This window comes from Sturnus vulgaris, chromosome 7, assembly GCF_052056855.1.
Source record: "Sturnus vulgaris isolate bStuVul1 chromosome 7, bStuVul1.hap1, whole genome shotgun sequence".
Classification (NCBI taxonomy): domain Eukaryota; kingdom Metazoa; phylum Chordata; class Aves; order Passeriformes; family Sturnidae; genus Sturnus; species Sturnus vulgaris.
The window spans coordinates 14,092,567-14,116,018 of NC_142249.1; the positions used below are offsets into that span (position 1 = coordinate 14,092,567).

At 40.0% G+C, this 23,452-nt stretch overlaps 1 protein-coding gene across 1 annotated transcript in view; it reads right to left on the reverse strand.

The window, feature by feature from the left end:
* The window catches only part of SATB2 (SATB homeobox 2), a 129,307-nt gene that overhangs the window by 63,728 nt on the left and 42,127 nt on the right, over nt 1–23,452 (reverse strand). The window contains exons 4-6 of the mRNA XM_014879499.2: nt 10,028–10,154; nt 7,842–7,965; nt 3,000–3,102 (exon numbers count right to left, since the gene is read on the reverse strand). Coding sequence (XP_014734985.1) covers nt 3,000–3,102; nt 7,842–7,965; nt 10,028–10,154 — 354 coding nt within the window. The remainder of the gene's footprint in view (nt 1–2,999; nt 3,103–7,841; nt 7,966–10,027; nt 10,155–23,452) is intronic.

The following is a 23,452-nucleotide window of genomic DNA, read 5'->3' on the forward strand; positions in this document are numbered from 1 at the left end:
GAACTTTTTATTTCTGTCTGTCTTTGGTTGTAATTACTTTGATCTTCTAGAAAGTATAATTAATTTACTGTTTATTTATTTCTATGAGAAAGGAAAAAAGTTTGACCTAGTAGATCTATATGTGGCAATTTGTAACAGAATCACATAGCTTATGTTTAGGAAATCATGGTTTTGATTAAGAAGCAACCATTTAGTTCCCACTGTTTTATTAAAACAGACATTAGCAGATAATAGGAAACACATTTAACACTGTAGGCTGCATTTAGTTTGCAACGCCAATAAAGTTATTTTGAAGCCCCTTCCTATTTTGTATTTACCACAGCTCATGTGAATTGTTTTTTGCTTTTACTTTCTAGTAACCAGCTCTAGAGGAGCACAAGGATACGGGTGCTAGTTCTAAGGACTCTAAATCATAGTTTTACCTAATCTATCCAGCTACAGCCCAAAAATGAATCAATGCATCAATCCATTCACCTTCATGGAAGTCCTTTTTTAAAATATTATTAAAGGAGTACGTGATGACTGGTGCGTGTAACTTGAGTCACTGACTTTGCACACTGAGCTGTCCTGCAGGACTATCTGGCTACAGAAAAGAAACAAAACAACATGAAATGAGAGATGATGAGGAATTGAAACCACCTAAAGAAGTGCTGAAGTCTTCGTGTTTGCAGGCGGTTAAGATTACTGCTCGGAAGTTGCATGACTGTTTATTCTCCATGCACCACTGTACCTGCCACTGACTCTTTGTTTTCTCTCCCACTCGTATGGTTGATGAATCAACACTACTTGAACTGCTTTATAGCAGCTTGTGTTTACTTCACACATACCTTAACCTTCCTTTTTCTCCTCCTACTAACACACACATAAACTTCCAAACAGCAACGACTGGCTGTGTCTCTGAATAGCACAGATACAGAGTAATCTGGCAAACTCTTCAGGTTTGGATCCTTGACCTTTTGATTGATGTTTCATTCTGCTTTTACTGCACTTAACAATTTAACTGTGCACTTACTAAGTAAAAAAAAAGTAATAGCATAAGCTCTAAGAATGGAAGAAAGTAGAAGATAACAGTGTGCTAGAAATACTCAGAAGCTGTAGTAGTATCTCTACAGTTAAGAACACTACAGTTAAGGGCTTCCAGTGCCTCTGCAACTGGCACCCTTGCCCAGTTTTGAAAAAAGAAAAAGTAATATGAAAAAAAAAGCCTATTTCTGTTCTCCCAGAACAGCAAGTAAAAGCAAATGCTGATGACCTCGAAGCTGTTTGATTCCTTTGATTGCTTTTTAACCAAGAGGTTAAAGCACTTCGAATAAAATTCTGTTATTAAGAGACAGAATTTAGAGAAAAGAAACACTTCTGAATCACAGAATGGCAATTAAGAGAGAAAAGAAAATACCCAGTTTATTTGGCATGAGGGCAACCACATATTAAAAAGTCCAATCAACATCTTTACTTCTAGCCTAAACCATTTTAGTAGGTAAAAAGCAACATCTCCATTTCCTTGTCTGCATTGTTACACCAATCCTGCCTGGACAATTTTCCTTCTAGACACAAATAATTTCACCATAGAACATTCTTTCTTTTTTCCCCTGGTGAAAATCTAATCATTGCAGAGCCCAGGCATGAGTGTCTTACAGGTATGCTCTGCACAAGCCAGATGTGCAGAGAAAAACCAGATGCCTCAGAACTTGTTCTGATGTTTCATGCAATTTTGTTTCATGTGTTCCTAACTCAAGCAGCAGACTTTTTATGGTATTATTATGCAGATTTCTAGTTTATCCTAAGGAAACAAAACAAGCAACCTTTCATAGCTTATGTTGCCAGCCTTTTATGAAGAAAAGACTGCACACTTTTTGAAAGGTGCCAATCTTCACACAACTAAAAATACAATGGTTTCTCAGGAAGGACATGACATTACCCTATTTCTTCATGTTTGTGAATTCTGTTATGATTTTCCTGGCTACTGAAAGGATCATAGACAGAAACGACAGTCTTTCAGACAATGAATCTTCCTTTCAGTGGTGTAAGAGAGAGAAAAACTATGGAAAAATCCTATCCCAGGATATAGTTAATCTCCAAGGGTGATGGATATTTGGGAAGAGTAGTTATGGAAATGGAACGGAATGGAATTCATGGAATTATGAAAAAGCTTTTGACTATCCTCTAGCTCCTGAGCATTTAAAGCACATGAGTGTATTAAAAAAAAAAAAACAACAAAAAGCCCACAAACCAAAAGCCTACTACAACAAATGGTCTGGTGCACATCTAAGCCCCTTGTCAAAGGAAAGGGAGAATAAAAGAACAAACTACACATGATGGATGCTTGTCACATCATTTTGTGCACCACTGACAGGTGATCAGACAGTCCAGTGGTGAGAATGGGATGAATTTATTTAGAATAATTTTACTGCCTTGGGCATTGCAGACCTAGTAATACAATTTCATTACAGAAAAAATACAAGCAATGTGCTCCTTTTCTCTTAACTTCAGTGGGTGCAGCACCTTGTTATTTACAAGTGTCTCCCAACAACCGGGATTAAATCCTCTGTATCCAGATTCCACTGGATAAAACAAAGCAGGAATGCCAGTACTTTGCAGTATTGAAAACAGAGAACAAGGGCATATGTAACTTAAAAGTCAAGTTTTTAGCTTTCAGGAGCAAAACAAAACTAAGGCAACCTACATAGCAATTTAACTTTTAAATCTTGAGATACTACAACATCTTCTTTCCAAAATGTTTTTGCTTAATTCAAACCACAGTTGATCTTTCAGCACAGCTAAATGGGATATTTTAAGCATGTTTTGTGTCCTGTGTTTTCATGCCAGCCTTGTTTGTAAAGTATCAGATTTAATTTCAAATGTGCTGTGACTGTGTCCTCTTTGTAGACAAATTCACAAATATTATTATTGCTTATTATTACTTTTATTTAAAGCAAATAATCTCAAACTGTCAGCAGAATTTCAAGAACTTGGAAAGCAACAAAAAAATCAATTTTTACCTTTAATCTTCTTGTACTTTTTGTACCATCTCCCAAACTCCTGGCACTTGGTTGCTGACACATTGGCATAGTATGTACTATTTACAATGGATGAAATCATACTCTGGAAGTATAGAAAGAAAAACAAAAAGTGATTTAAAGTATCTTCCACAATTAGAAATCTTTTCCAGGAAAAGCAAATGACATGTGAGTGCATAGTGATCATCCATTTGTGACTTTAAACCCAAAAGAACCATCTGATAAGTACAAAAATTTTATTCTCTATATGCTCAGCCATGAATTAAATCACAAAATAATAATAACTATTTTGCACAAGTAAGTAAAAAAAAATGTAGTACTAATCTACACTGAGACCTGCAGCTCAGGCTGGAAGGAAAGTTCTACTTTGCTTTGTACTTGTAATATTGCAATAGCTAAACTTTAATTGCATAACAACAGGCAGTGCCGTGCTGGGGAACACAAGCTCACTGCACCAAGCACAATTTAGGAACCAGATCCTAAAGGTAAGATTAGATGCTGCAGCATGCATAATCCAAATAATGCTTTTCAGATGTCTCTGTTCTGCTTCCAAATGCAGCAAGACCGCACAGCCAAGAATTGGAGAACATTCGTGCTACTCGCTGCAGAACAACAGTTAGGCAAATAAGTTAAATTAATATAATTTATAGAAACGTGTGAGTAGCCCTTGTGTGAAAAATCACCCAGAAGAGAAATTAGCAGTGCCATTCAGAGCATAGGGAACTACACATACTACAACATGGAGCAGTCAAAACCCAGAATAAAGCCCAACAAAACTGAAATATCAGCACCCCTCCCTACTCTGCAAATTCTCCCTAAGCAACTCCATACAAGCTGACTGAAGAGACAGCTGCAGACTGGTTTTCCAGTACCTGATACCAATAAAAAAAATGGATATTTTATATCTGGGGTGCTTCTGCCCATAGGATAGCAAACAGCCTCATTACTGGTAGCTCTTCCATTCTATTTTTCCCTTCCCTTCCTCCATGCTACAGAGGAGGACTTCATTTAACAATATTTTGCTCTCCTCTGTCCCTTTTTGAACCTTTCCAGGGTCAAATCATTCCCAGCACGTGCACACTGTCAGCAAGGAAATGCAATCTAACAGCACCAACACATAGGAGCCAATGCACCTTCTATACAGACTGTATTTTATTTTCCTCATGCCCTTCTCTTGCACTTCCATCAAAGTTCAGAGAGCCCTGGCACCTTGTGCAACGCTTCTGCACCGAGGAGAGAGCAAGGATGAACTCACAGCTCAAACCATGGCTTCAAGCTCTGCCTACAGGCTCCTGCAGGCTCTTGGCCAACTCTGGAAACCTGCTTACACACTGGCTCACTGAATTTAACAATGCTTTAAAAACCAAACCATCCCTGCCCTCTTCCAGATTGATCCCCCCTCTGCAGGATTGCCTGCCCTGTCCCATTCACTGCAGTATCATAGGACTCTGCCTGTTCCTAATGCTTGAGTTTTAGGAACTTAAAAAATGTGAGCAAAACTGAGAGGCCTAAGATAACTGGGAGATACAGACAGCTTTCAGTCTTCAACAGGCAATTTCACCTTCAATGAACAGGCTCTTCTGCCTTCTCACTCTACCTTTTCCACTCAAAGGGGGTTATGGTGCACTGCAGTAGAGTTTGAAGGCTATGAAGTAAGAGCCTTGTTAAGTAGTAGCTCCAATTTCTAAAAATGAGATTCAATTTTCTAATTAAAATCAATATTTTGAGACATAAACCTAGCATTGTGGCAGTCAGCAGCAACTCCCTGCCCATAAATCTTCCCTTGCTCCACAGCATTTTAACAGGCAATAGAATTCTGAAAGCCTGACATGGCGATAGCCTCTGCTGAAGAAGGTTTTTGAACAAAGTTGAGCTAAGCTGGGGTTTTTTTGCATCACTTCAGTTAAATTTCCACTCACTAAAGAAGGGTGGGGAAATTGTTGAACTCTGTCTACATATCAATTTGGGTCTCTTAATTTTTTTGTGGGAGGATGTGGGGGGTTTCCTTCTCCAAATCATCTACCTCTACAAGAAATCAACATTACTGAAATCATGAGGCTATTAAGTATCACAGAATATATTAACCCATTAACCTTTATTTGAGAAAGAAAAGCTTAAACTAAATAGCAAAATCAAACAGTGAATCAACCATTGGTGAAAAAATCCCAGGACAGATTATCTTCTGCAGGGGAAAGAACTATAACAACTTTCAAACCATATATCCTCACTATTATATGTAAAGGAACACTAGGGGTATTTCTGCTAGGAATCTTGGTATGTCGGCAGAAAGGAAATACCCATTTAAAAGAGAGTGGGGGGAAAAAATCCCTCACTAATTGCAAATTTCTAAATAATGCATAATATTTCTGGAAAAATCCTTAAGGAAGGAATAAAGCAGCAGGTATGTTTGGTGTGTGTATGGCCACGACAGCCATGTGGAATGAAAACTACTTAGACCAGAAGCTAAGAAATATCCACACAAAGAAAATCTGGTGCAGTAAGTTCAAGGAGAAAAAACATGGGACACGCTCACATCCCGAGAAAGCTTGCTCCAGCAAAGAGACAAAATGCATGGTCAGGGCTGAAATGAGTTATATGTCACAGGAAAGACAGAGATCTCTACGAAAAAATGGAAATGCTGAAATAATTGGATTTCTTTCTGCCACACACACTCCCCCCACCTACCCTTCTTCTCCCCAGCTTGGTTAACTGGGACTTATTTGTTTGAACAGGAGCCGTATGCTAAGGGTAGCTAAGCTGCAGACATGTAATACACCTAGCAGAAAAAAAACAGAACAATTTTAAATCAAAGTGAATGATTACATTTCCCATTAGCAGCAATCAGAATCCCCATCTGGGCTGCCTGGAGAGCTCGGGCACGGAGAGGCAGAGGCGGAGCCCCATCGCTGGTGGGAGCGGGAGCTCCCCACGCTGCCCCTCTCCACCCCTGTACTTGAGGCACTGTGAACACATTAATAAACAGCAGCATTTACTCTGCAGTTTGACTCCTAAGAGACCACTCTGCAATTTGCTGCTGTCAATAATATATTAACCACAAGGGGGTTGTAATGACATTTCACATTTGGCATGATATTTTTTTAAAACTGATTTGGGAGAAGGAATTGTATTAGAGGCATATTCAGATGATGGTAATAGACAGCTTCTATACAACCTTCCATTGTATCTTCTGCATTTTGTGAGCTAAACCAAAAGAGACTGAAACTTTTTATGGCAATAATAATAATGATACAAGCTGCATTCTGCAGTCTCAGTTCAAGGATTAGTCACTACCCAAGGTCATTTATACCTGTGCTTAAAAGTAAGCAAGCTCAATTTTCTACAGAAAGATCTCTTAGCTTTGTTCACTAAATAAATACTGGGGCAAGGATTTTGGCTGCTACACTTCTGCCATCAGTAATTTTGTAAATATATGTCAGACTGAGGCTACAGACTGAGTAAACCAACTGCAGCGTTTCCACCTGGTAGGCTTTGAAACTGAAGTGGGAGGAAACAGACCCAGACAACAAATGAATTCTGCATATGAAATGATGCATAGTTTAGTTATGCTGGATATTGAAGAAGACTGGGCAGAGACAACCATATGCTGCAATCATCATTAGCTGACCAGATTCCACAGATAATTCTATTTAAAGAAATTACACTTAAAACTGTGTGAAAAGGAAAACACTTTCGTATTCAATGCGTATTCCACACTCTGCATATCTACAGTGACTGTTACTCCTTTACTAAATCAGCAAGTTCCACAGCTTTTCCTTACAAAACCCTTCCATTCCTGTTAGCTCTGCAGATCTCACATGGCTAAAGAAGGTGAAGAATGTGATTCCTACCAGCTCTGCATTTCACCTCTGTGCTTTCTCTGGAGATGCAATTGTAACACAGCGAGGCAAATTTGTGGTGAATAGAGATTACTCTTTTGGTTCATGGAGGCTTTGGATTGTGAATTGCAGGATGAACATACAGTGCAATGGAAGACAGACAATCACAGGAGAAAAGATGTTGGATATGAGCAAGCAAAGCAACGGATTTTTAGCAAGCAGGAATTACCCATGTTTTGACTTTTAAAAGATACAATGGACAGATTAACCTGATTCTAGTACATATTTTTAAAGGCAATGTATTTTTCATGCCTAGCAAAGTTACCTGGTCTGAGTGCTAAAAGTGTTACTCTGTTTTTTCTGAGAGGCAAGCAGAAGTAAGTCATAAAAATTTTATTAATGTCTCATTATGACAATCTGAAGTACAAATAGAGCTCGTGACATCTGTAGGAACCTGTGTCTTAGACACGACATTACTGCTGCTTAAAAAGCAGTCATGGAGAATGAGGCTGAGTTTTTGTTCTTTTTTTAACATAATTGCATATACATTTTTTTGTTGCTGTTTCCTAGAAATTGGGGCACAACTGTTAAAACTGCATACTTTTTATCATGGTTGCAGGCTGATGAGAGCCACCCATGGGTTAGGGGGGAAAGCAAACCTCTGCTAGTGGGAAGAAGCCACTCGAATCATGCATTTGAGAATCATTAGTCCTACTGCAATAGGTTCAGATAAAAATCTAAATAAAGGATTTACATCACAATGAAAAACCAATCAATCAATTAATTAATAATTTTAACCTAGAAATCCACTAAGAAAACATAGTGTAAAGATACTATTTAAAATATTAATTAGAATTTCTCCTTTCTAAAAAACCCAAGAAATTTATTTGGTATTTATGGAATTGTTTAGTGTATGCTCTTCACAGAATAAGTATGAGCTTTAGTTCTTGCAAATCTTTCCTTCCCTAAGCCTGCTGAAAGCACTGACCTGTGAGAGAGGGCATTCTTTGGCTAATGTGCTCTGATTCATCTCTTTGAGCAGTTCCTTTAAGGCATTGCGAACTGTGGCATGGTTCCACTGCTCTGCTGGCAAGTCTTCCAACTTTGAACAACTGTTAAAACAGAAAGCAAAAAGCAGACAGAAACATCACCTTCACGGATACTCACTTTCTGTGTGCAAGTGCTATAGACCTTTAAGTAACAAGCACAACCCTGGAGTCTCCTGCTGGGCCAGCCCATCAAGGTGTTTCTCCCTTCTATCCCTCTCCCACCAAGCATGATTACCAGAAGATGTGCAGCTCAACATGCAGCTGCTGATCCTCCTATGGCATATGTGTGCATGACCATTCCTGCTGGGGCTGATGGAGAGCAAAGAAACTGCATAAAGCGAGCCCCAGAAATGGCTGAGTAAAGCCATCATCTCCAACAAAGATACTCCTGCTGGGGTAGAAAAATAAACATATATGCTGCACTGCCACTAACAAAATCCCTGAACATTGAGGGCCCTCATTGTGTGGAGGCAAGATTTTGAAAAACTAGTTTCATTTTGTACAGTTTCTTATACTGCCCTTACCACTGAAGTATCCAAGAGCCTTTCAGAAACACATTAAGCCATATGCCCAACATCTGTCACATGCAGTTCATTCTCACTTTCATTCCACAAGAACTGCACATCTAGTGGAGCTTTTGACTTCATATGACTTGTGCCTCTTTTAATTTAACAAGCTTATGGTTTGTGTCTACATGCATGGGGACAGACCCAAGAAGCACATCAAAAAGGTGGGAGAAGCTTGTCCCTGTCATTTCTGCTGCAGAGCCTTAATGCATGCTCTTCAACAGCCCCAGAAGGTGGTTCTGCCTTCTGCCCTAACAGCCTGGCTCTTCCCTCAGAGCTGAACCTTCAGTTGTGCTTGAGGAGTTCCACTAGTCAGTGATCATCTTTAAAGTCATGGACTATCTTTTATTTATGTGACATCCAGGCATTTAGGAACTTTGAAGATAAAGAATGGGATCTTAATCTCAGGTTCATACCTTTTGCTAATACAGATGGGACAACAGACTACATGAACTCCCAGTAGCTCACACTTCTGAGGAAATGAGTTATTACACTCATTTTATAGTAGCTATAGGGTCTAGACACTCTTTTACAACTACATAGCAGAGATGTAGCCCAGCTGAAAAATTTTAACCATATATAAAACCAAGGAAAGACCTGTTCATGGAAATCAGAAAACTCAAGCACCATGAGAAATTCAACAAGAAAGAAATGTTGCTGTTTGGAAGTTTAATGTCAGTGAACGATCAACTACTTCCAAATTCTAAATTGAACTGAACAGTTGGAGGCTATGTACCTGTCACCAAAGGACATGCACATATCCCTGTGGGCCCCCTCTTCTGTTCAAGCCAAAGCTTCAAAGAATTGTCAGCAAATTATTCAAGACTGTCTGTTATTTTTTAATTTTTCCTCTGTCGTGTTCTGGCCATACAATGTAGGCTTATCTGCAGCTCTGGAGTATGCCATACACTGCCAGGGACCTTACATTTGAGAACTCTTTAAAAGGCCAAGAAAGAGAAAGAAGAAAAAAAAAGGAGAGAAGAGTGGGAGGAAAAGAGGGTAAGTAAGTGTTGGGAGCTTTTGCTTTGCTAATCAGAACTAGCCCTCAGGGAAGGAAAGTTTCTTCCAAATGCCAAATGGAGCTGCAGTGACGCTCCTTCCTTGTCTTTTTTTTGCTGGAAAGACCACCGGAGAAAAAAAAGAAAAGTAAAAAAAAAAGCTCCCCTCCTCCACATTCAGAAACTGGCTGCAGAAGACGTGGATTTTCACATCCTGCAGCCCCTAGAAAAAGGCAAGGCGTTTATTATTTGATAAAATGAGAACTTAAGAATCCATTGAATTATGGACTGTAGAAAGGTCTGTCTCTAAAAGCCCCGTATCTTTACTTGATTGGGTTTCTGCCCTTCCCCTCTCTGTTACCATATTGCTACTTCACAAAACATACAATATCACTTAGAAAATGCACCAAAAAGCTGCCAGGTGACCACCCTTCTCTCCATTTTCATTTCATCAAAAGCCCAGAAATTAATGAAGACAGGATGTGCTAATCTCTGTAGTAATGCTGTAACCAACAGAGCAGCTCAGAGAATAGGGAAGGACAGATGTTCAGAAACACCCACCTTTGTAATTGGATTTTCAATGTCACAACATGATAGACATCTTGTAGCATGTCGGCTACTGTCGCATCTGGTGCATCAGTCACATAACTGAGAGGGAGGGGATTCCACCTCCCAAGCTTGATTATTCCTGAAAAGAAAACAAAAAATCCATACTTTATATTTTATCAGCCATTTATTCAACCCTTCAGCAAGGTTGATTGTTCCCAAGATCTTGAGGTTTATTGCAGTCTTGCCCAGAAAGATGTATTCTACTGACTCCTGAGGCAAACAGTGGGGAAGAGCAGGAATAGATTCAAAATTTTTAGCAGACAGTTGTTGACATGTTCCTGACTCTTAAATTACTTCAAGGAAACACAGGAGACTTCCTTCACATCTTTCATCACAGCTCTAAAGCCTAGTTCTTAAGGTTAGAATAAGCTTTAAGTACTCTCTAGTCCAGATTTTGCAGCCTACAAAAACTTTTCAGTAAATAAATGCATTACTTTTGACTCGAACAGGAAAATTCCTACGTGTGGGCTTTCAGCACTGCTACAATCTAAGCATGGTAGGATTCCCAGTGTGGATGAATGCCACTGGAAACCCACGAAATAGGAAGAATTCACTCCCAGATACAAGTTGCACTATGCAGACCGTTGCTTTTCTTTGTGGGAAAAAAAAAAAAAAAGAACCAAACAACTGCAAGCTGCTGACCACAGATCCAAAATAGCTTTTTGGAGGCAGGGCAGAATGCTGCAAGTTCTATTTCTACTTCTGTTCATTCTTTAATAGGGATCATCACCTCTTCTGGATAAGCTTGTCACTAAGACTGTAAACTTGGATGGTAAACCATTTGGTGCAGAGGTATTATTTCTGTTTAGACAATTGCAGAGGGCCCACCCACACCAAAAACAATGACTAATCTGAGGAACAACTTCCAGGAAGACACCAAACAGAGAAAGCCACAGTGCCATCTTACATGACAGCAAAGCAGTTCAGCCTTGTTCTGCACAATTGCCACTACAGCTTTTATTCCCTCCTTCATTGTGTTCCCACTGCCTCACTGTTCTGCTCACTTAACTTTCCTCAACTCAGCCCTACAAGACACCATCCTCCCTTTCAAACTGATGCCTTCTGAGGTTTCTTTATATACTGTTTGATCTTTGAAAAGACATCCATAAATTCAACTGCCAGAAAAAAAAGTAATACACCAATACATGAGAAGACTGCTTCTTCTGAGATAACAGGCACGCCAAGAACTCCTCTTGGGTATCTGGAAGGATGTTGTGATGCCAAGAAACTTCAGCCATCTCCTCCTCACTTTCTACTCTCAGCCCTTCACCAGCTCTGGAACAAGCTGAACTGCAGTAAATGGCAAAAACCCTTTATCCTGATCTCCCAAAAATGATCATGAAATAAACATCAGAGTGAAACAAAGCCTCTCCCAGAGACAGTAACAGAACACAAGGAGCCCATGAAGTACCTGCTATAGAGGATTTTTCCCCATTCCTACACAGATTGAAGAGGAAATAATTTTAGCACAACTCCTTTTCTGTAGCACTTAAATCTTTGCATTTACCACCGACGTACTGCTTTGCAAGGCATTCTGTCACCACATACTGAAAGAAGCTGTAAGTGACCTAGTTCATCCTCAGTGGCACAGTTTCACTGTAACATACGGGTACAGACAGGCTAATACTTCAAGAGCAGATTAGAAAGCTTTTGGCAAAGAGAGATATTGTCCAAACGAAACAAAAAGTTAGTAAGTGTTGCTCGGTATCCAATGCTTGAAAATGGGACATAAACAGAACAAAAACATTTCAATGATGCACTGTTTCAGTATTAAGATTTAACAATCTGGTGCTGAATATGCTGCAGTATAAATAGTGCCTGGACCCAGATCCAGTAGAGTAACACACAGCACTCATTCACAGCACCGTATGTCTCCAGTGCTGGCTCCTTGAGTCATATTCCACTTGCCAAGAAAAGCTGTTTTTCTTAAGGGGATAGTTTACTTAATGTTATCTCTGGTGACAACAAGAAATGCATATAGTACAGTATATATTAGTCATAAAATGAGCATCAAGGGTCCACTGAGTAAAATACATGCTGGAAAAACACAATTTAGCTGCTGACTTCCTTCACCTCCTCCTGCTATATAATAACTTAAAGCAAAATCACCTAAAAACCCAGAAATCTCTACTGGCTTCACAGAACACTTGGCTTCCTATGTTTAACCTCGCCAAGTTTTCATGTAATTGAAAAAATAAGCATCATATGTGCCCCATAAGTCACATCTAAATTGGTAATATTTTACAAGAGGCTTTATTTTTCATTCAATTAAGGAAAGCATTTAGAGAGCACACCATCTGCAACTGCTCGGGCCTGGCAAATGCTGGCAAAGGACAAAGAGATGGTCGGGAAGCACTGAAGTTACTGAAGGTGTCCCCAGACTAAAAGGGTTTAAAGGAAAAAAAAACCCAGTGCAGCCAGAGTGCACCATGGGAAATACTATGCAAATTGTTTTACAGGAATGTCTGCTACTACTGGAAGTTAGGCAGATTTTTTTTTCTTTTAATCCTCCTCTACAACTGGAGAGGAAATTGTTTTGGCTGGATTTAAACAAACACAGGTGTTACCATAATGCTCAGTGCCTCTGCACGTTAACACCTGCTGAGAGTCCTTTACTCTGTGTTACAGCACTGCTGATGCTCGCTATTTTTTCAGCCGGTGTGATATGACGTGTGAAATATTTTTTTCCAGAACACATTAAGCTGGTCCAAACGATAGCCAGAAGCCATGGTTTCCATTCAGTTCCTCAGCAGACTTCACAGGTGCTTGTTTCATGGCACCAACACTCTACTTAAGGCAACTTTTGGGCTATGTTTGGGAAGATGATGCCAGCTTGTTGAGCAAATGTGCTCTCTGCATACTAAGGCATCTCTGAATGACTACACAGTAAAAACTGAGTGGGCCAAAATTTTCCCCCTAAAAAATTCCCTTCTTATCCAGACGGGGTGCTTCTAACGTAACAGCAACCCCAAGATGGAAACAGCCTGGTAGCAAGTGGTCACTTCCACACACACCTTTTTTTGTTGTTCCTCTCACTGATTTCAAATGGTACAGCTCAGGCCTTTAAAGAAATCCCTTTAACCGGCCTGGCTGAGCTTTTATCCTACCACAACTGACACTTGGGATGGGGGACAGGAATGAGCAAAGGTCACTGTGTTATTAATGAATACACTACTGCTCTGGGAGTATCATTCCTCTGTCAGCCCCAGACCTTCTCAAAATTATGTGTGGATAATGCACAGCAGATCAGAATGCTCAGGAAATCCAAAAACACCCTTGAGGTCCCAAAAGTCTTCTGTTAACAAATCTGGTTCTCTTTCCTGTATCTATTAGTCCTTTTTTCCTGTGAAAGCTTTTTGAAGGGAAAGCTAACAGATTTCAATGCTTGCACACACTCAAGAAATCGCCATACACTAGAACAACTCTCAACTCACCAAGAAATGACTGAATGCAGCCCAGGCCAGTTAGGCAATTAAAGACAATAAAGACACCTATTTTCAAAACCTATTTTAGAAGAGATTCTCTATCCACACTGGCTGTTGGTTCTTGAATGGCATGTACTTCCTATAGTCAGGTCTTTTATTAACTTTAAACCTTTTAAGCTTCATCAAAATGCAGACAGGGAAAAAAAGACAGAGCAGCTTCATGTAAAACACGTGTAACTCCCTTTACCCACAATAGAGGCAGAACACATCAGTGGCAAACTTCTGTGAGCTTAAGTGTCAAGTCTGTACATAACAATCACTGCAATTTATTACTGTTGCTTCACTTTGGCCAATGATGTACCACCCTGCCAGCACATTTCCAACTGAGTCTCATTCAAAAAGCAGCTCCTTTGGAGAAGAAAGTGATAACTACACAAGGGAGAGCAGAACACTACACTGAACAGAAGCCTTGCCCTGTTATATCACAGCTGACCCATTCTATATCCAGCAAAAATCGTCACAGGATCCTCATGAGCTTTATTTTATCATCTGAAAAAAATTATGCACCCAAAGCCCTGGGATTATTCCTAGGATGCCACCCTATGAGATGTGAACTGAATGGATGCAAGGCTGGGGCTAAAGTAGACTTCCTTTGATCAGGAGCATAAAATGACAAAGGCAGAAAGCTGCTTTCTAGAAAAACACAGCTAAGCTGGCAAACCCTTTTCACTATTACGTAGTTCACACTGTCCCATAAAAATTATTTATCTGTATGGGCTAGAAACTTCATTTGTCATTGCAAACGGAAGGACAGACACACAGTACACCCATTCTAAGAATGTCACATCTGGGGTTTAGAACACACATATTGTAGTCTAGCTATGACACTTCTTGGTCCTAAAGGGAATGAAGACTGGGTCCTGCATCTCCCACTCACCTGCACAGGTAACTTTTGATCTAGATAACCTCACAACAATTACTGGAGCACCTCATGTACTCCCCAGTACATCACTGCTATATAATCAAATCTTAAAACAACTGGCATTTGGAAATTTTCCAAATTTCTATTTGTAGGTAAACAGAGCAAACAGGACCAGAACATGCTTCACCCTGTTACTGGCTCCCTTCAAACTACTCCCTGCTCCCACCATGGCTGTACTCTAGATTTCACCTTTCACAAATTATGAGCATGCCTAAATTACATCTTATATGGATACTTGTAGTATTAATGCAAATGCATATGCAGCATTAATGTAATTTATTTGCAATGCTAATCTGACAGGATTAAAAGCCGGTCAGGTGTCCTAGAATTTGTTTCCTTGCATTCCAGGGATCCCAGGACCACAGCCCAAGAGTTGTGGACTACAAACACGAGGCTGGCTGAAGAACACAACCAACATTTGTTTCTGCCTTGTGAATTCAATCAAGTAGTTTTGATCAAACATCGTGTTTTTTAGCAAGAGCTCTTATCAAAACAACAGACACTCAGGAGAAACTGCAGGTTAGCATTAACACCCAAACACTTCTGATTTCTTTTACAGCTCCAAATGAAAGACCTCAAAGAGATCCCAAACAAAAGCCCCACTTCTGAGACCACCAAGCCGTTTCTCTATCAGCCACTACTGCAGGACTTCTCTCCAAGATGGACAGGCTCTTGTGACAGTGACTGTTTATCCCCTTCAAAGGCATCTTGTGCCTATGCTTTAGCATGCAATTTTCCTTTGTTGAGCTGTGTTTTGTTACAGAAATTGAAAACTGCCTGTCCCATGTAATAAGTACAAAGAATTTTTTATTCATAAATCAGTTTGCAGAAAATCACCACCCTGCAGTACATAACAACTCAGCCTGTGTTTCTTACCTCTACAATGGCTGTAGTATATCATCACACTGTAACAACATAAAGCCATAATTTGTAGTTATTACTGTTAATCCAGCAAAGTGAACGACTTTTCAAGCAGAAAGGATGAAAAAAGCAATGGGAAAAATTACATGAAAATGAACTGATTATATTAATTTTCGTATTATATTATTGAGCCATCTTTTCTAGCTTTTTGGAAAATTTAATAAAATATTATACTGCCTTTGCCCATTGCTACAAGGGTGGCTATATTAATCTATTGAATTTCAATCAATGACACATTGCAGTAATAGATAGGAAAAATAATCAGCAGAATCCTCCCCCCGTGTTCTAAAGCATCTTTCATCAGTGCCCCAATTCACTTTAAAAACATTAATTAATTGGACTTTGCAACATCCTACATGTGAGGTAGACTGCATTCTGCCAATTGACATATCAGTGATGTAGTGATCAAAAGCACACAATGAACATAATCCTATGCTTATGCCAATACAAAAGAATCCCCCTCCTTCCTCGTTTCAGTCCATAATAAATAATTCAGTGAGAGAACAGGAATAAACTATGTGATTACACTGTGATGTACACATCCACAAATCAACAGAAACACCCACGAATGCTCCACCCCAGCTCACAAGACTTGTGCAACTTCAGGGCTCTGCACAGAAGGGTGACCTTCACCCAAGGGGAAAGCACAGCCGAGCCACACGAAGCTCCGGCAGCTCAAAGCCCCTTGAACTGCTGCTGCTGCTGCTCGAAGTCTTTGCTCTTGCTGTTTAAAAATGCTCTCATAAACTCTCTCATCTCTCATCTCTGTACCAGTGATGGTTTAGAGCACAAAACAACACATTTATGAGCTAGTCAATTTAAACACTTTCTGGCTTGCACATCTGTATCCATATACAGACTTTTATGTAGTCTTTGCATTTACATGATTACATATGATATTTATATGATTATATATTAAAAATTTTATAGAATCATGAGGGCAACTATCAATAGAAAGACTGTTAGTGTTACAAGGTTTAATGCCAAACTTCAGAGTACTTTCATAGACGAAAATCACTTTGATACATGAAGCTTGGTTTTGCGTTTTTAATTTTTTGAATGCTAGCATTGCCCCCTCCTTTCCCCCAGCATGACTGTACTGAAGTATTTGACTTAAATAACATACACTAAACAGTTTAATGGCTTGTAATTCTACATATCGGGTTTACATTTTACAGTAAAAAGATTGTGCCTCATGTAATAGATGCTGCTTCACATTTGGGAAACGTTATGTGAGGACCCTGACTTTTATTAGATTAATTTAATATAGGCACTAAGTTACTAGACTAAATTAATAAAGATCTTCTTAAAAAAAAGAAAAAAACAAGGGGAGAGAGAGAGAGTGAACAGAATGAACCCACAAATTAAATAAAATTTTCTGGAGCTTGTTATTTTGGAAGTCTTTATTTAATTTTCCAACCTCTATTCGGTTTGAAAAAACAGTCAATAATTGGTAAGGAAACGGAAAAAAAAATTGATGTTATTTACTTCAGGGGATTATTTTTAAAACTGTTATATGATAGAACAGAAATACCACAAATAAATAGAAGGGCAAGGAAGCAAAGGAAGTACTATTAAAAAAACAAAACAATGAGCCATTCACTTAACTTTCCAGAGTGGATTCAAAGATCCTTGGGGGTACCCTCCAAATCAGAATATTCTGTGATTCTGAAGTTTGGTTTGGGTTTTTTTTTTACATTTCCTATATTACTTATAAAACTACCACCTCCACTGAGAAAAACCACATTCACTCCTGCATAATATCTCTCTTTCTCATTTTGGGGGTAAGTGTGCACTTGCCTTGGTCAGCAAGAACATGCATAAAGAGAGAGAAGTCCACTTCTCTCATCTAAGACAGAGAACCACTCCTCTAAATATCACTTCCATGGCAGAATATAAAGTCTTTTAAATCATGACAACTCATGACAGAATGGCTACTGCATCCAGGTGTCTTTCACAACGCTGCCAGCCTGGAGCTCAGCTTCACCCTCCACCAGGCTGCCCTCTCCTCAGAGGCACCCTCACACTGGGGCTCTCTCAGTGGGATTATTCAGTAGACACAATGCCCACAGGACTGCAGCACCCACTGCATGTCACTAACATCATCTGCACGTAATGACGAGAGCCAGGCACTTCCCCAGTTCTGCATGCAATTGCTGTCTTTCAGGCAATCTGTGCTCCTGTGGTAAGATCATTCCCAGCTTAGTCCTGGGACACCTGAGCTTGCTCAGCTGCACAGGAGCACAGGCTGTGCCTCCTGCCAGGAAGCAGTGCCTGCTGAATGCCCTTGAAATCCAGAGTGCCACAACTCATTCCCTGATCAAAGAGCTCCTTTAGCTGCTGCCATGAGTAGAGGTTTGCTTTGCCATCTTGAAACCACAGCTGTTCTTCTTGTTTTGGACATCAGCTGTCTCTCCTCAATCCCAGGTCCCTGGCAGAATGTGCTACTTCTCTGCCATCTCAGCGTGGCACCAGGACCTGTCTCTAATTTAGGGTCTCCCAGAGAGCCAACATAATGAGCAGATACAGCTAGTGGAGACCTGCAACATGCTTCCAGCTCAGCCTTACGGACTGACAACTGGGACTTTCATGGAGTTGCCTAAGTTGCTGAGAAACATGAATGCAAGTGTGCTCAACAAGTGGTGCATTTCTCCACTGCACATGTTCCCCAACAGTCATAAACAATGCCTGGATCATCTTGCCACAAATATTGGACCCTGGGACCATATTGCCACCTCACTACCTATAAAGGGCTTCACATGAGTAAAAGGACCAGAGTTCTACACAAACATTTGCTGTCCAGCCTTCTTTGTCAACTTTCTGCTAGTCCGTTGCCACCAACACAACCAGCCTCATGACACGTTCACCAAAAACAAAGGCAGACAGCCTTTGGTCCCTACCTTCCAGAAGCCTTTCTTGAATTTTATATGGTGTTTCCCAATGGAGAAGAGGTAGAAGAGATCTTCCCTCTTTGCAGAAAACCCTGCATCTGTTTTTGAAAAGATGCTAATGCCCCAAATTCCTTCAATTCACCCAGCTTCAATGCTTGCCCTGTAAGCTTCACATGGAAAGTCAGTATGGAGAAGAAGAAACAGCACAATAGCATGGCATTGCAGCTGAACATATAAAAAACACCTTTTAAAGGTTATAAAACAGCATTGCTAACAGGACATTGTAGAGGATAATAAGCTTAGAATTAAGCCTAAAGACATTGTTTGGCCTTGTATGAATCTGAATATCCTGCCCACTCACTGTAACAGCTACACAGCACAGAAAGTCTGGCTTGGACTGCAAACATACAGTAGCCAACTATCTTTGTGTTGAGTCAACTACAAGTAGATTTGAAAATTCAGGGGTCTCAAGTCCAAAGAAAATTAAGGGCATACAGCATGCTGTGCTGCACAAACAAACCCCTAAACTAATGCAGTTTCATATTCTCACCTATATAGTTTAACAGCTTAATCTCTTTAGTTTAAGATTTGTGTCTTGGGGTTTTCCTTAGCTTTATAAAGACTAGCAGGATGTTTTTTTCACTAAATTACTACTTTTGGTTTGCCTTCTGTCTTTTCTTTCCTCCCACCACGCACTCAGTTCTTGACTTCCATGAGAAAAAAACAACACGAACAACTGAAAAACTAGTAGGACAGCATCTAACTATCAGGATAGAAGAGCAAGTATTGCTGAGGAAATAGAGGGAGTGAGGACTTCACTGATAATCTCAAATTACTGTTTCCACTAATTCAACATGAATGCAGTAAGTGAAGATATAGTTGCTGTAATTTTTGCCATTCAATCTTGAAGACCTCTGCTCTTTGTAGCTGCCTTACTGTACGAGTCTATCCAGAGCCCTATAGGATCAAAAAATATCCACAAGCTTGATCCCAGTATCTCTAATGACATTCAGTTAAGAACTAATTCCACCATGAAGCAGTTAACAAGGGAGGTAACATTTGCATTTTAGCATTTGTATATTAAAAATTTTTATGGAATCTGAAGTATCCATGAAAATCTGCATGCACATATACATTTAAGAACACCCAACAGACCTAAGACTGTTGATACTTATGCTCAGGTCTCATTCATAGCACAAACAAGTAAAAGATAAAGGACTAAACCTCACTCTCCCCTTACAAATTGATCGACTAGAGAGAGACAGAGAATAGTATCTTTAAGGTTGCAGTATTTATTTTCAAAATCCATTTCAATGACTCTAGTTCTTAATTTGGGCAGCACTGCAAATTCAGACGAATTTGGATAAATTAAATAAGAATTTTTCTTTTACTGACACTTATTGCAGTTATAATCTGATCTCAAGTTTCCCATCTCTTTCTTTTATTCCCAGGAAGAGCAAAAAAATTCTGCATTTCTGACAAGTCTAAATAAAGCTTTGCTGGTTACTGAACTATGCTACATTTCCTATCAACAGAAAACAAAAGCGGAAAAAAAAAGACTAGTTCACCACTAGAGGAGATGACTCAGAGCAAGCAGGAACTGTTACCAGACTTAGAAAAAACAGCTTTCCCTTGTACCGTTGATGAGCCCACATTAATGCTGAGATGAACCTAGATTTGTTTTCTTAGCCCACATCTTCCTAGAACTGAACCTATTTTCTTACAAAGCCACCAGATCCTTTTTGGATCCTGTTAGCATTTTAACTTCACGTTAGTCATTCTGTGAAGAAGAGACCAAAAAATAGAAAGACAGAAATAACTATTTTTTTATTTAAATGATAAATTTCTGTACATATGGCAAAGACTGGAAAGGGTTATTCACATTTTGGATCTGGAAGTTTGCAGCACACACACATCATGGAAATGCTCAGAACTGGAAATGCTCAGAAGCATTTCCAGTTCTCCACTTCTTTAGTAGCAGCTAAGACTGTCACGTAATCACAGCATACAGAAATTGTGGAGCTGCTATGAAGAAAAGTAACTCTATCCCAGCCAAAACCAGCATGAGTGTTTAATGGACAGACACTCTAAGCCTCAACAGCCTCAGGCACTGGTGGCACTGTAAACACACTTGTGAGATGGTGAAGAGCTCTGGTACGTCCTCTCACCTTCTTTCTCTTTCTAAACTTTATGTCATGTTCGAATCAAAGAGATGAAATATCACCATGTAGCATTTTTTAAGAGAAAAGGAAGGAAAGACTGTCATTTCTAATCATCTCCAAAAGCCCCACGTGTCTTGGGCCCACGTATGCACAGCTTCTATGTGTGAAAGCAGAAAAGGAATCTAGAGTCCCATTTGCAGTTCTGGGGAATATAATTAAAGAAAGATACAGTGGGATGATGCCTTACGCAGAACATGGCACCAACACTGGAAAATCCCTGGAATCTACCAGAGACACCATTTCACCATAAGGAACAATCTATACTGCTGCCAGCATTCTCCTCTGTACCACAAATACAGAGTATCTGACTGGGGATTTCAACTAATAATATTGTGCTAAAGGAGAAAACAAGATATAAATAACTATTTTCCAAAGTCTTATGTAAGAAAATGAAGACACATCACACATCTTCTCAAAGAATAGGTTGAACAGTCCTCATATAATCCACATATATTCTCTTCTCCTTACTAGCACAGGGAACCAGAGCAGACCTCATCACTGAGGCAGCATTACTAGCCCAACACACCAAGGCAGCTTTGGGAAGTTTATGATTTTCCCAATCTGACTGATTTCAGAGGTCACCCTGGAGGAAAAGCCTCAATCTGGTTCCTGCCGACACAGTAGTTTCTCACAGCCAGGATCTATTCTGTGCTCTTGGCATGTGGGTTGCACTGTGGGTATCTGCATCTTAATGGAAGCCTGTTTCACTCCCCCAAAGCCTATTGTTCATTTGGAGGCATGAAGCATTACTGGTTGTTTTGTACTAGAGGTCTTAAGACAGGTACACACATCAAAGAAATAAAGACTTTCTGAGTAAGAAAAGACTTGGAACTAAAGAATTATCCTAAAAATCTGAGATGGCTAAAATACTACACTAATTCAGACTTAAAACTATTTGGCATTTCTTCTAACCAGAGAAAAAAAAAAAATCCTTTCTTTATTTGACATCTGAGTTCACGGTGGATGAAAATCCAGTCAGGGGAGCCTATCAGCACTAAAATAGCTCTTTTGTTCCCCAGGTGACAACCTTGGTTTACAGTTTATCACAGATTAACTCATTTGAAAAGCACATGCAGTAAGAGTCCCAATCAGTGTGACCAGTCATCACTGTAGCGTAGATGGAAAAGATCAAAGCCACACCACTAAAATTGCAATCTAGGAGAATAAAACTAAATATTAAACAAAACTGATAAATTAGAGCTGAATCTATAGGATTTTGTGAGAAACAGCTTAGTCTACATAAACTGTTCTAGACTAAACATGTTGCACTGATGAAATTCAAGACATTGTTCAGTCAAGTCATGCTGAAAATTAAGTTCTACCCAATCTTCATAATCAGGATTAATTTTATTGCTGGAGGCCCAGAACAGTGGCCTCTTTATTACCTCCTTTACCCACTTCTCAGGTGAAATGCTTTTCATCATATGTTCAAAGAAGTGAACTGAAGATACGAAGGCCCCTCATCTGGAGATGTCAAAGAACAATGTTAATTTAGAAAATAAGGTAAGAGTTTGAAATCGAAATACTCTGTGTTAAGGCTAAGCTAACAAGCTTTTTACAAATGAAATGGGGGCACTTAGGGACTTAAGCCAGCTTTTATCCAGGTATGTAGTGTACAAAAGGCTTCATATTCCATTAACTGTGGTGAGCTGTGCCCTACATATGCTCCATATGCCCTACATAAACAAAAGGAATGTCATACCTGAGGCATCTTTTGAGTAATTTTTATCTTGAAAGAAAATATTAGCCAATGTAATTCAGTATCACAACTAAAATTTTTGAGCAATCTTGTCAGAACTGCAAAATTATGCTATTATTATGGCTGAGGAGTTTTCTGCCAGTAGAGGAAGGGGAATTTGCAGTGCTGTGTCTCACAAAAGACAGGAAGGCTGGACAGGTTGATGAGCAAGAACAATGCACACTCTCCCTCAGCCTCAGTGAAAGAGCAGAACACTTCACCAGCAACTGCTCCTGGCCAGAAAATGGTCTCAACCTTGCTACCAGCGTTTTAGGCCCTTCTTGTGTACAAAGAAAACCAATTTTGAGCTTTCAAATCAATGAATAGGTTTTCTTTCCTGCTGAAACAGACCTCAGATATGTCATAGTGAATAAGATGCTTTCAAGCCTGTCTGAGAATCCCTCATGGCAAGCAGCCTTGCTGGTCAGTGCCTGCCCACCCATCCACCCAGGGCCACATCACTGTCACCTTGGTCCTGCCGCCCACGCCTCACTGCTCCCGTCTCTGAATAACGGCCAGCACCTCCCAGCTCCACAGGAATAAATCTCCAGACCACAAACCTCTAACATCCCTTCCTCCTCCTGCCCCCCAGGCTACGAGTTACACTCTGTTTAGCTTGAGTCACGACTTTTCTTCCCTTCTTCTTCCCATGCATTTTAGTCACATTTATAAACAGAGAAGAGAGCACTAGAGGTGCCCTAAGGGGGACGAGCAAGGGATGCCTGTTCCACAAGAGCCATGCCCAAGGGTGCTCACCCAGCCCATGCAGAGCAGGGCAGCCCAGCACACAGCCAGGTGCTGTCCCAGGGCAGGGGAAGCTGCCGTGGTGGCTGGCAGGCGTGGCAATGACAGCAATCAATTCACAGCTCAGCACCCGCCTTCCCCACCGTGCACTCAGGGCTGCACAGCCAACTGGCCATCCGCACACACCCCTGCCTCACTGCAGCCACAACACTGCATCTGTCCACTAAAATGACCCACTTCACTGCCACAAATCTTTTCTATATTCTCTTCTGGATCTGCTGTCATGTATGCATTATTAGATACTCAATGGATTAATTATTTCCAACTAGCAAGTGTGATATCTTTTAAGTGAATGCAAATATTATGTATATAGCCATACTAAGAGGAGAGAATAGAGCAGTCAGTTTAAATCCAGCTTCCTTTACTGATTTTCACAGTGAAAGTAGTAAAGTAT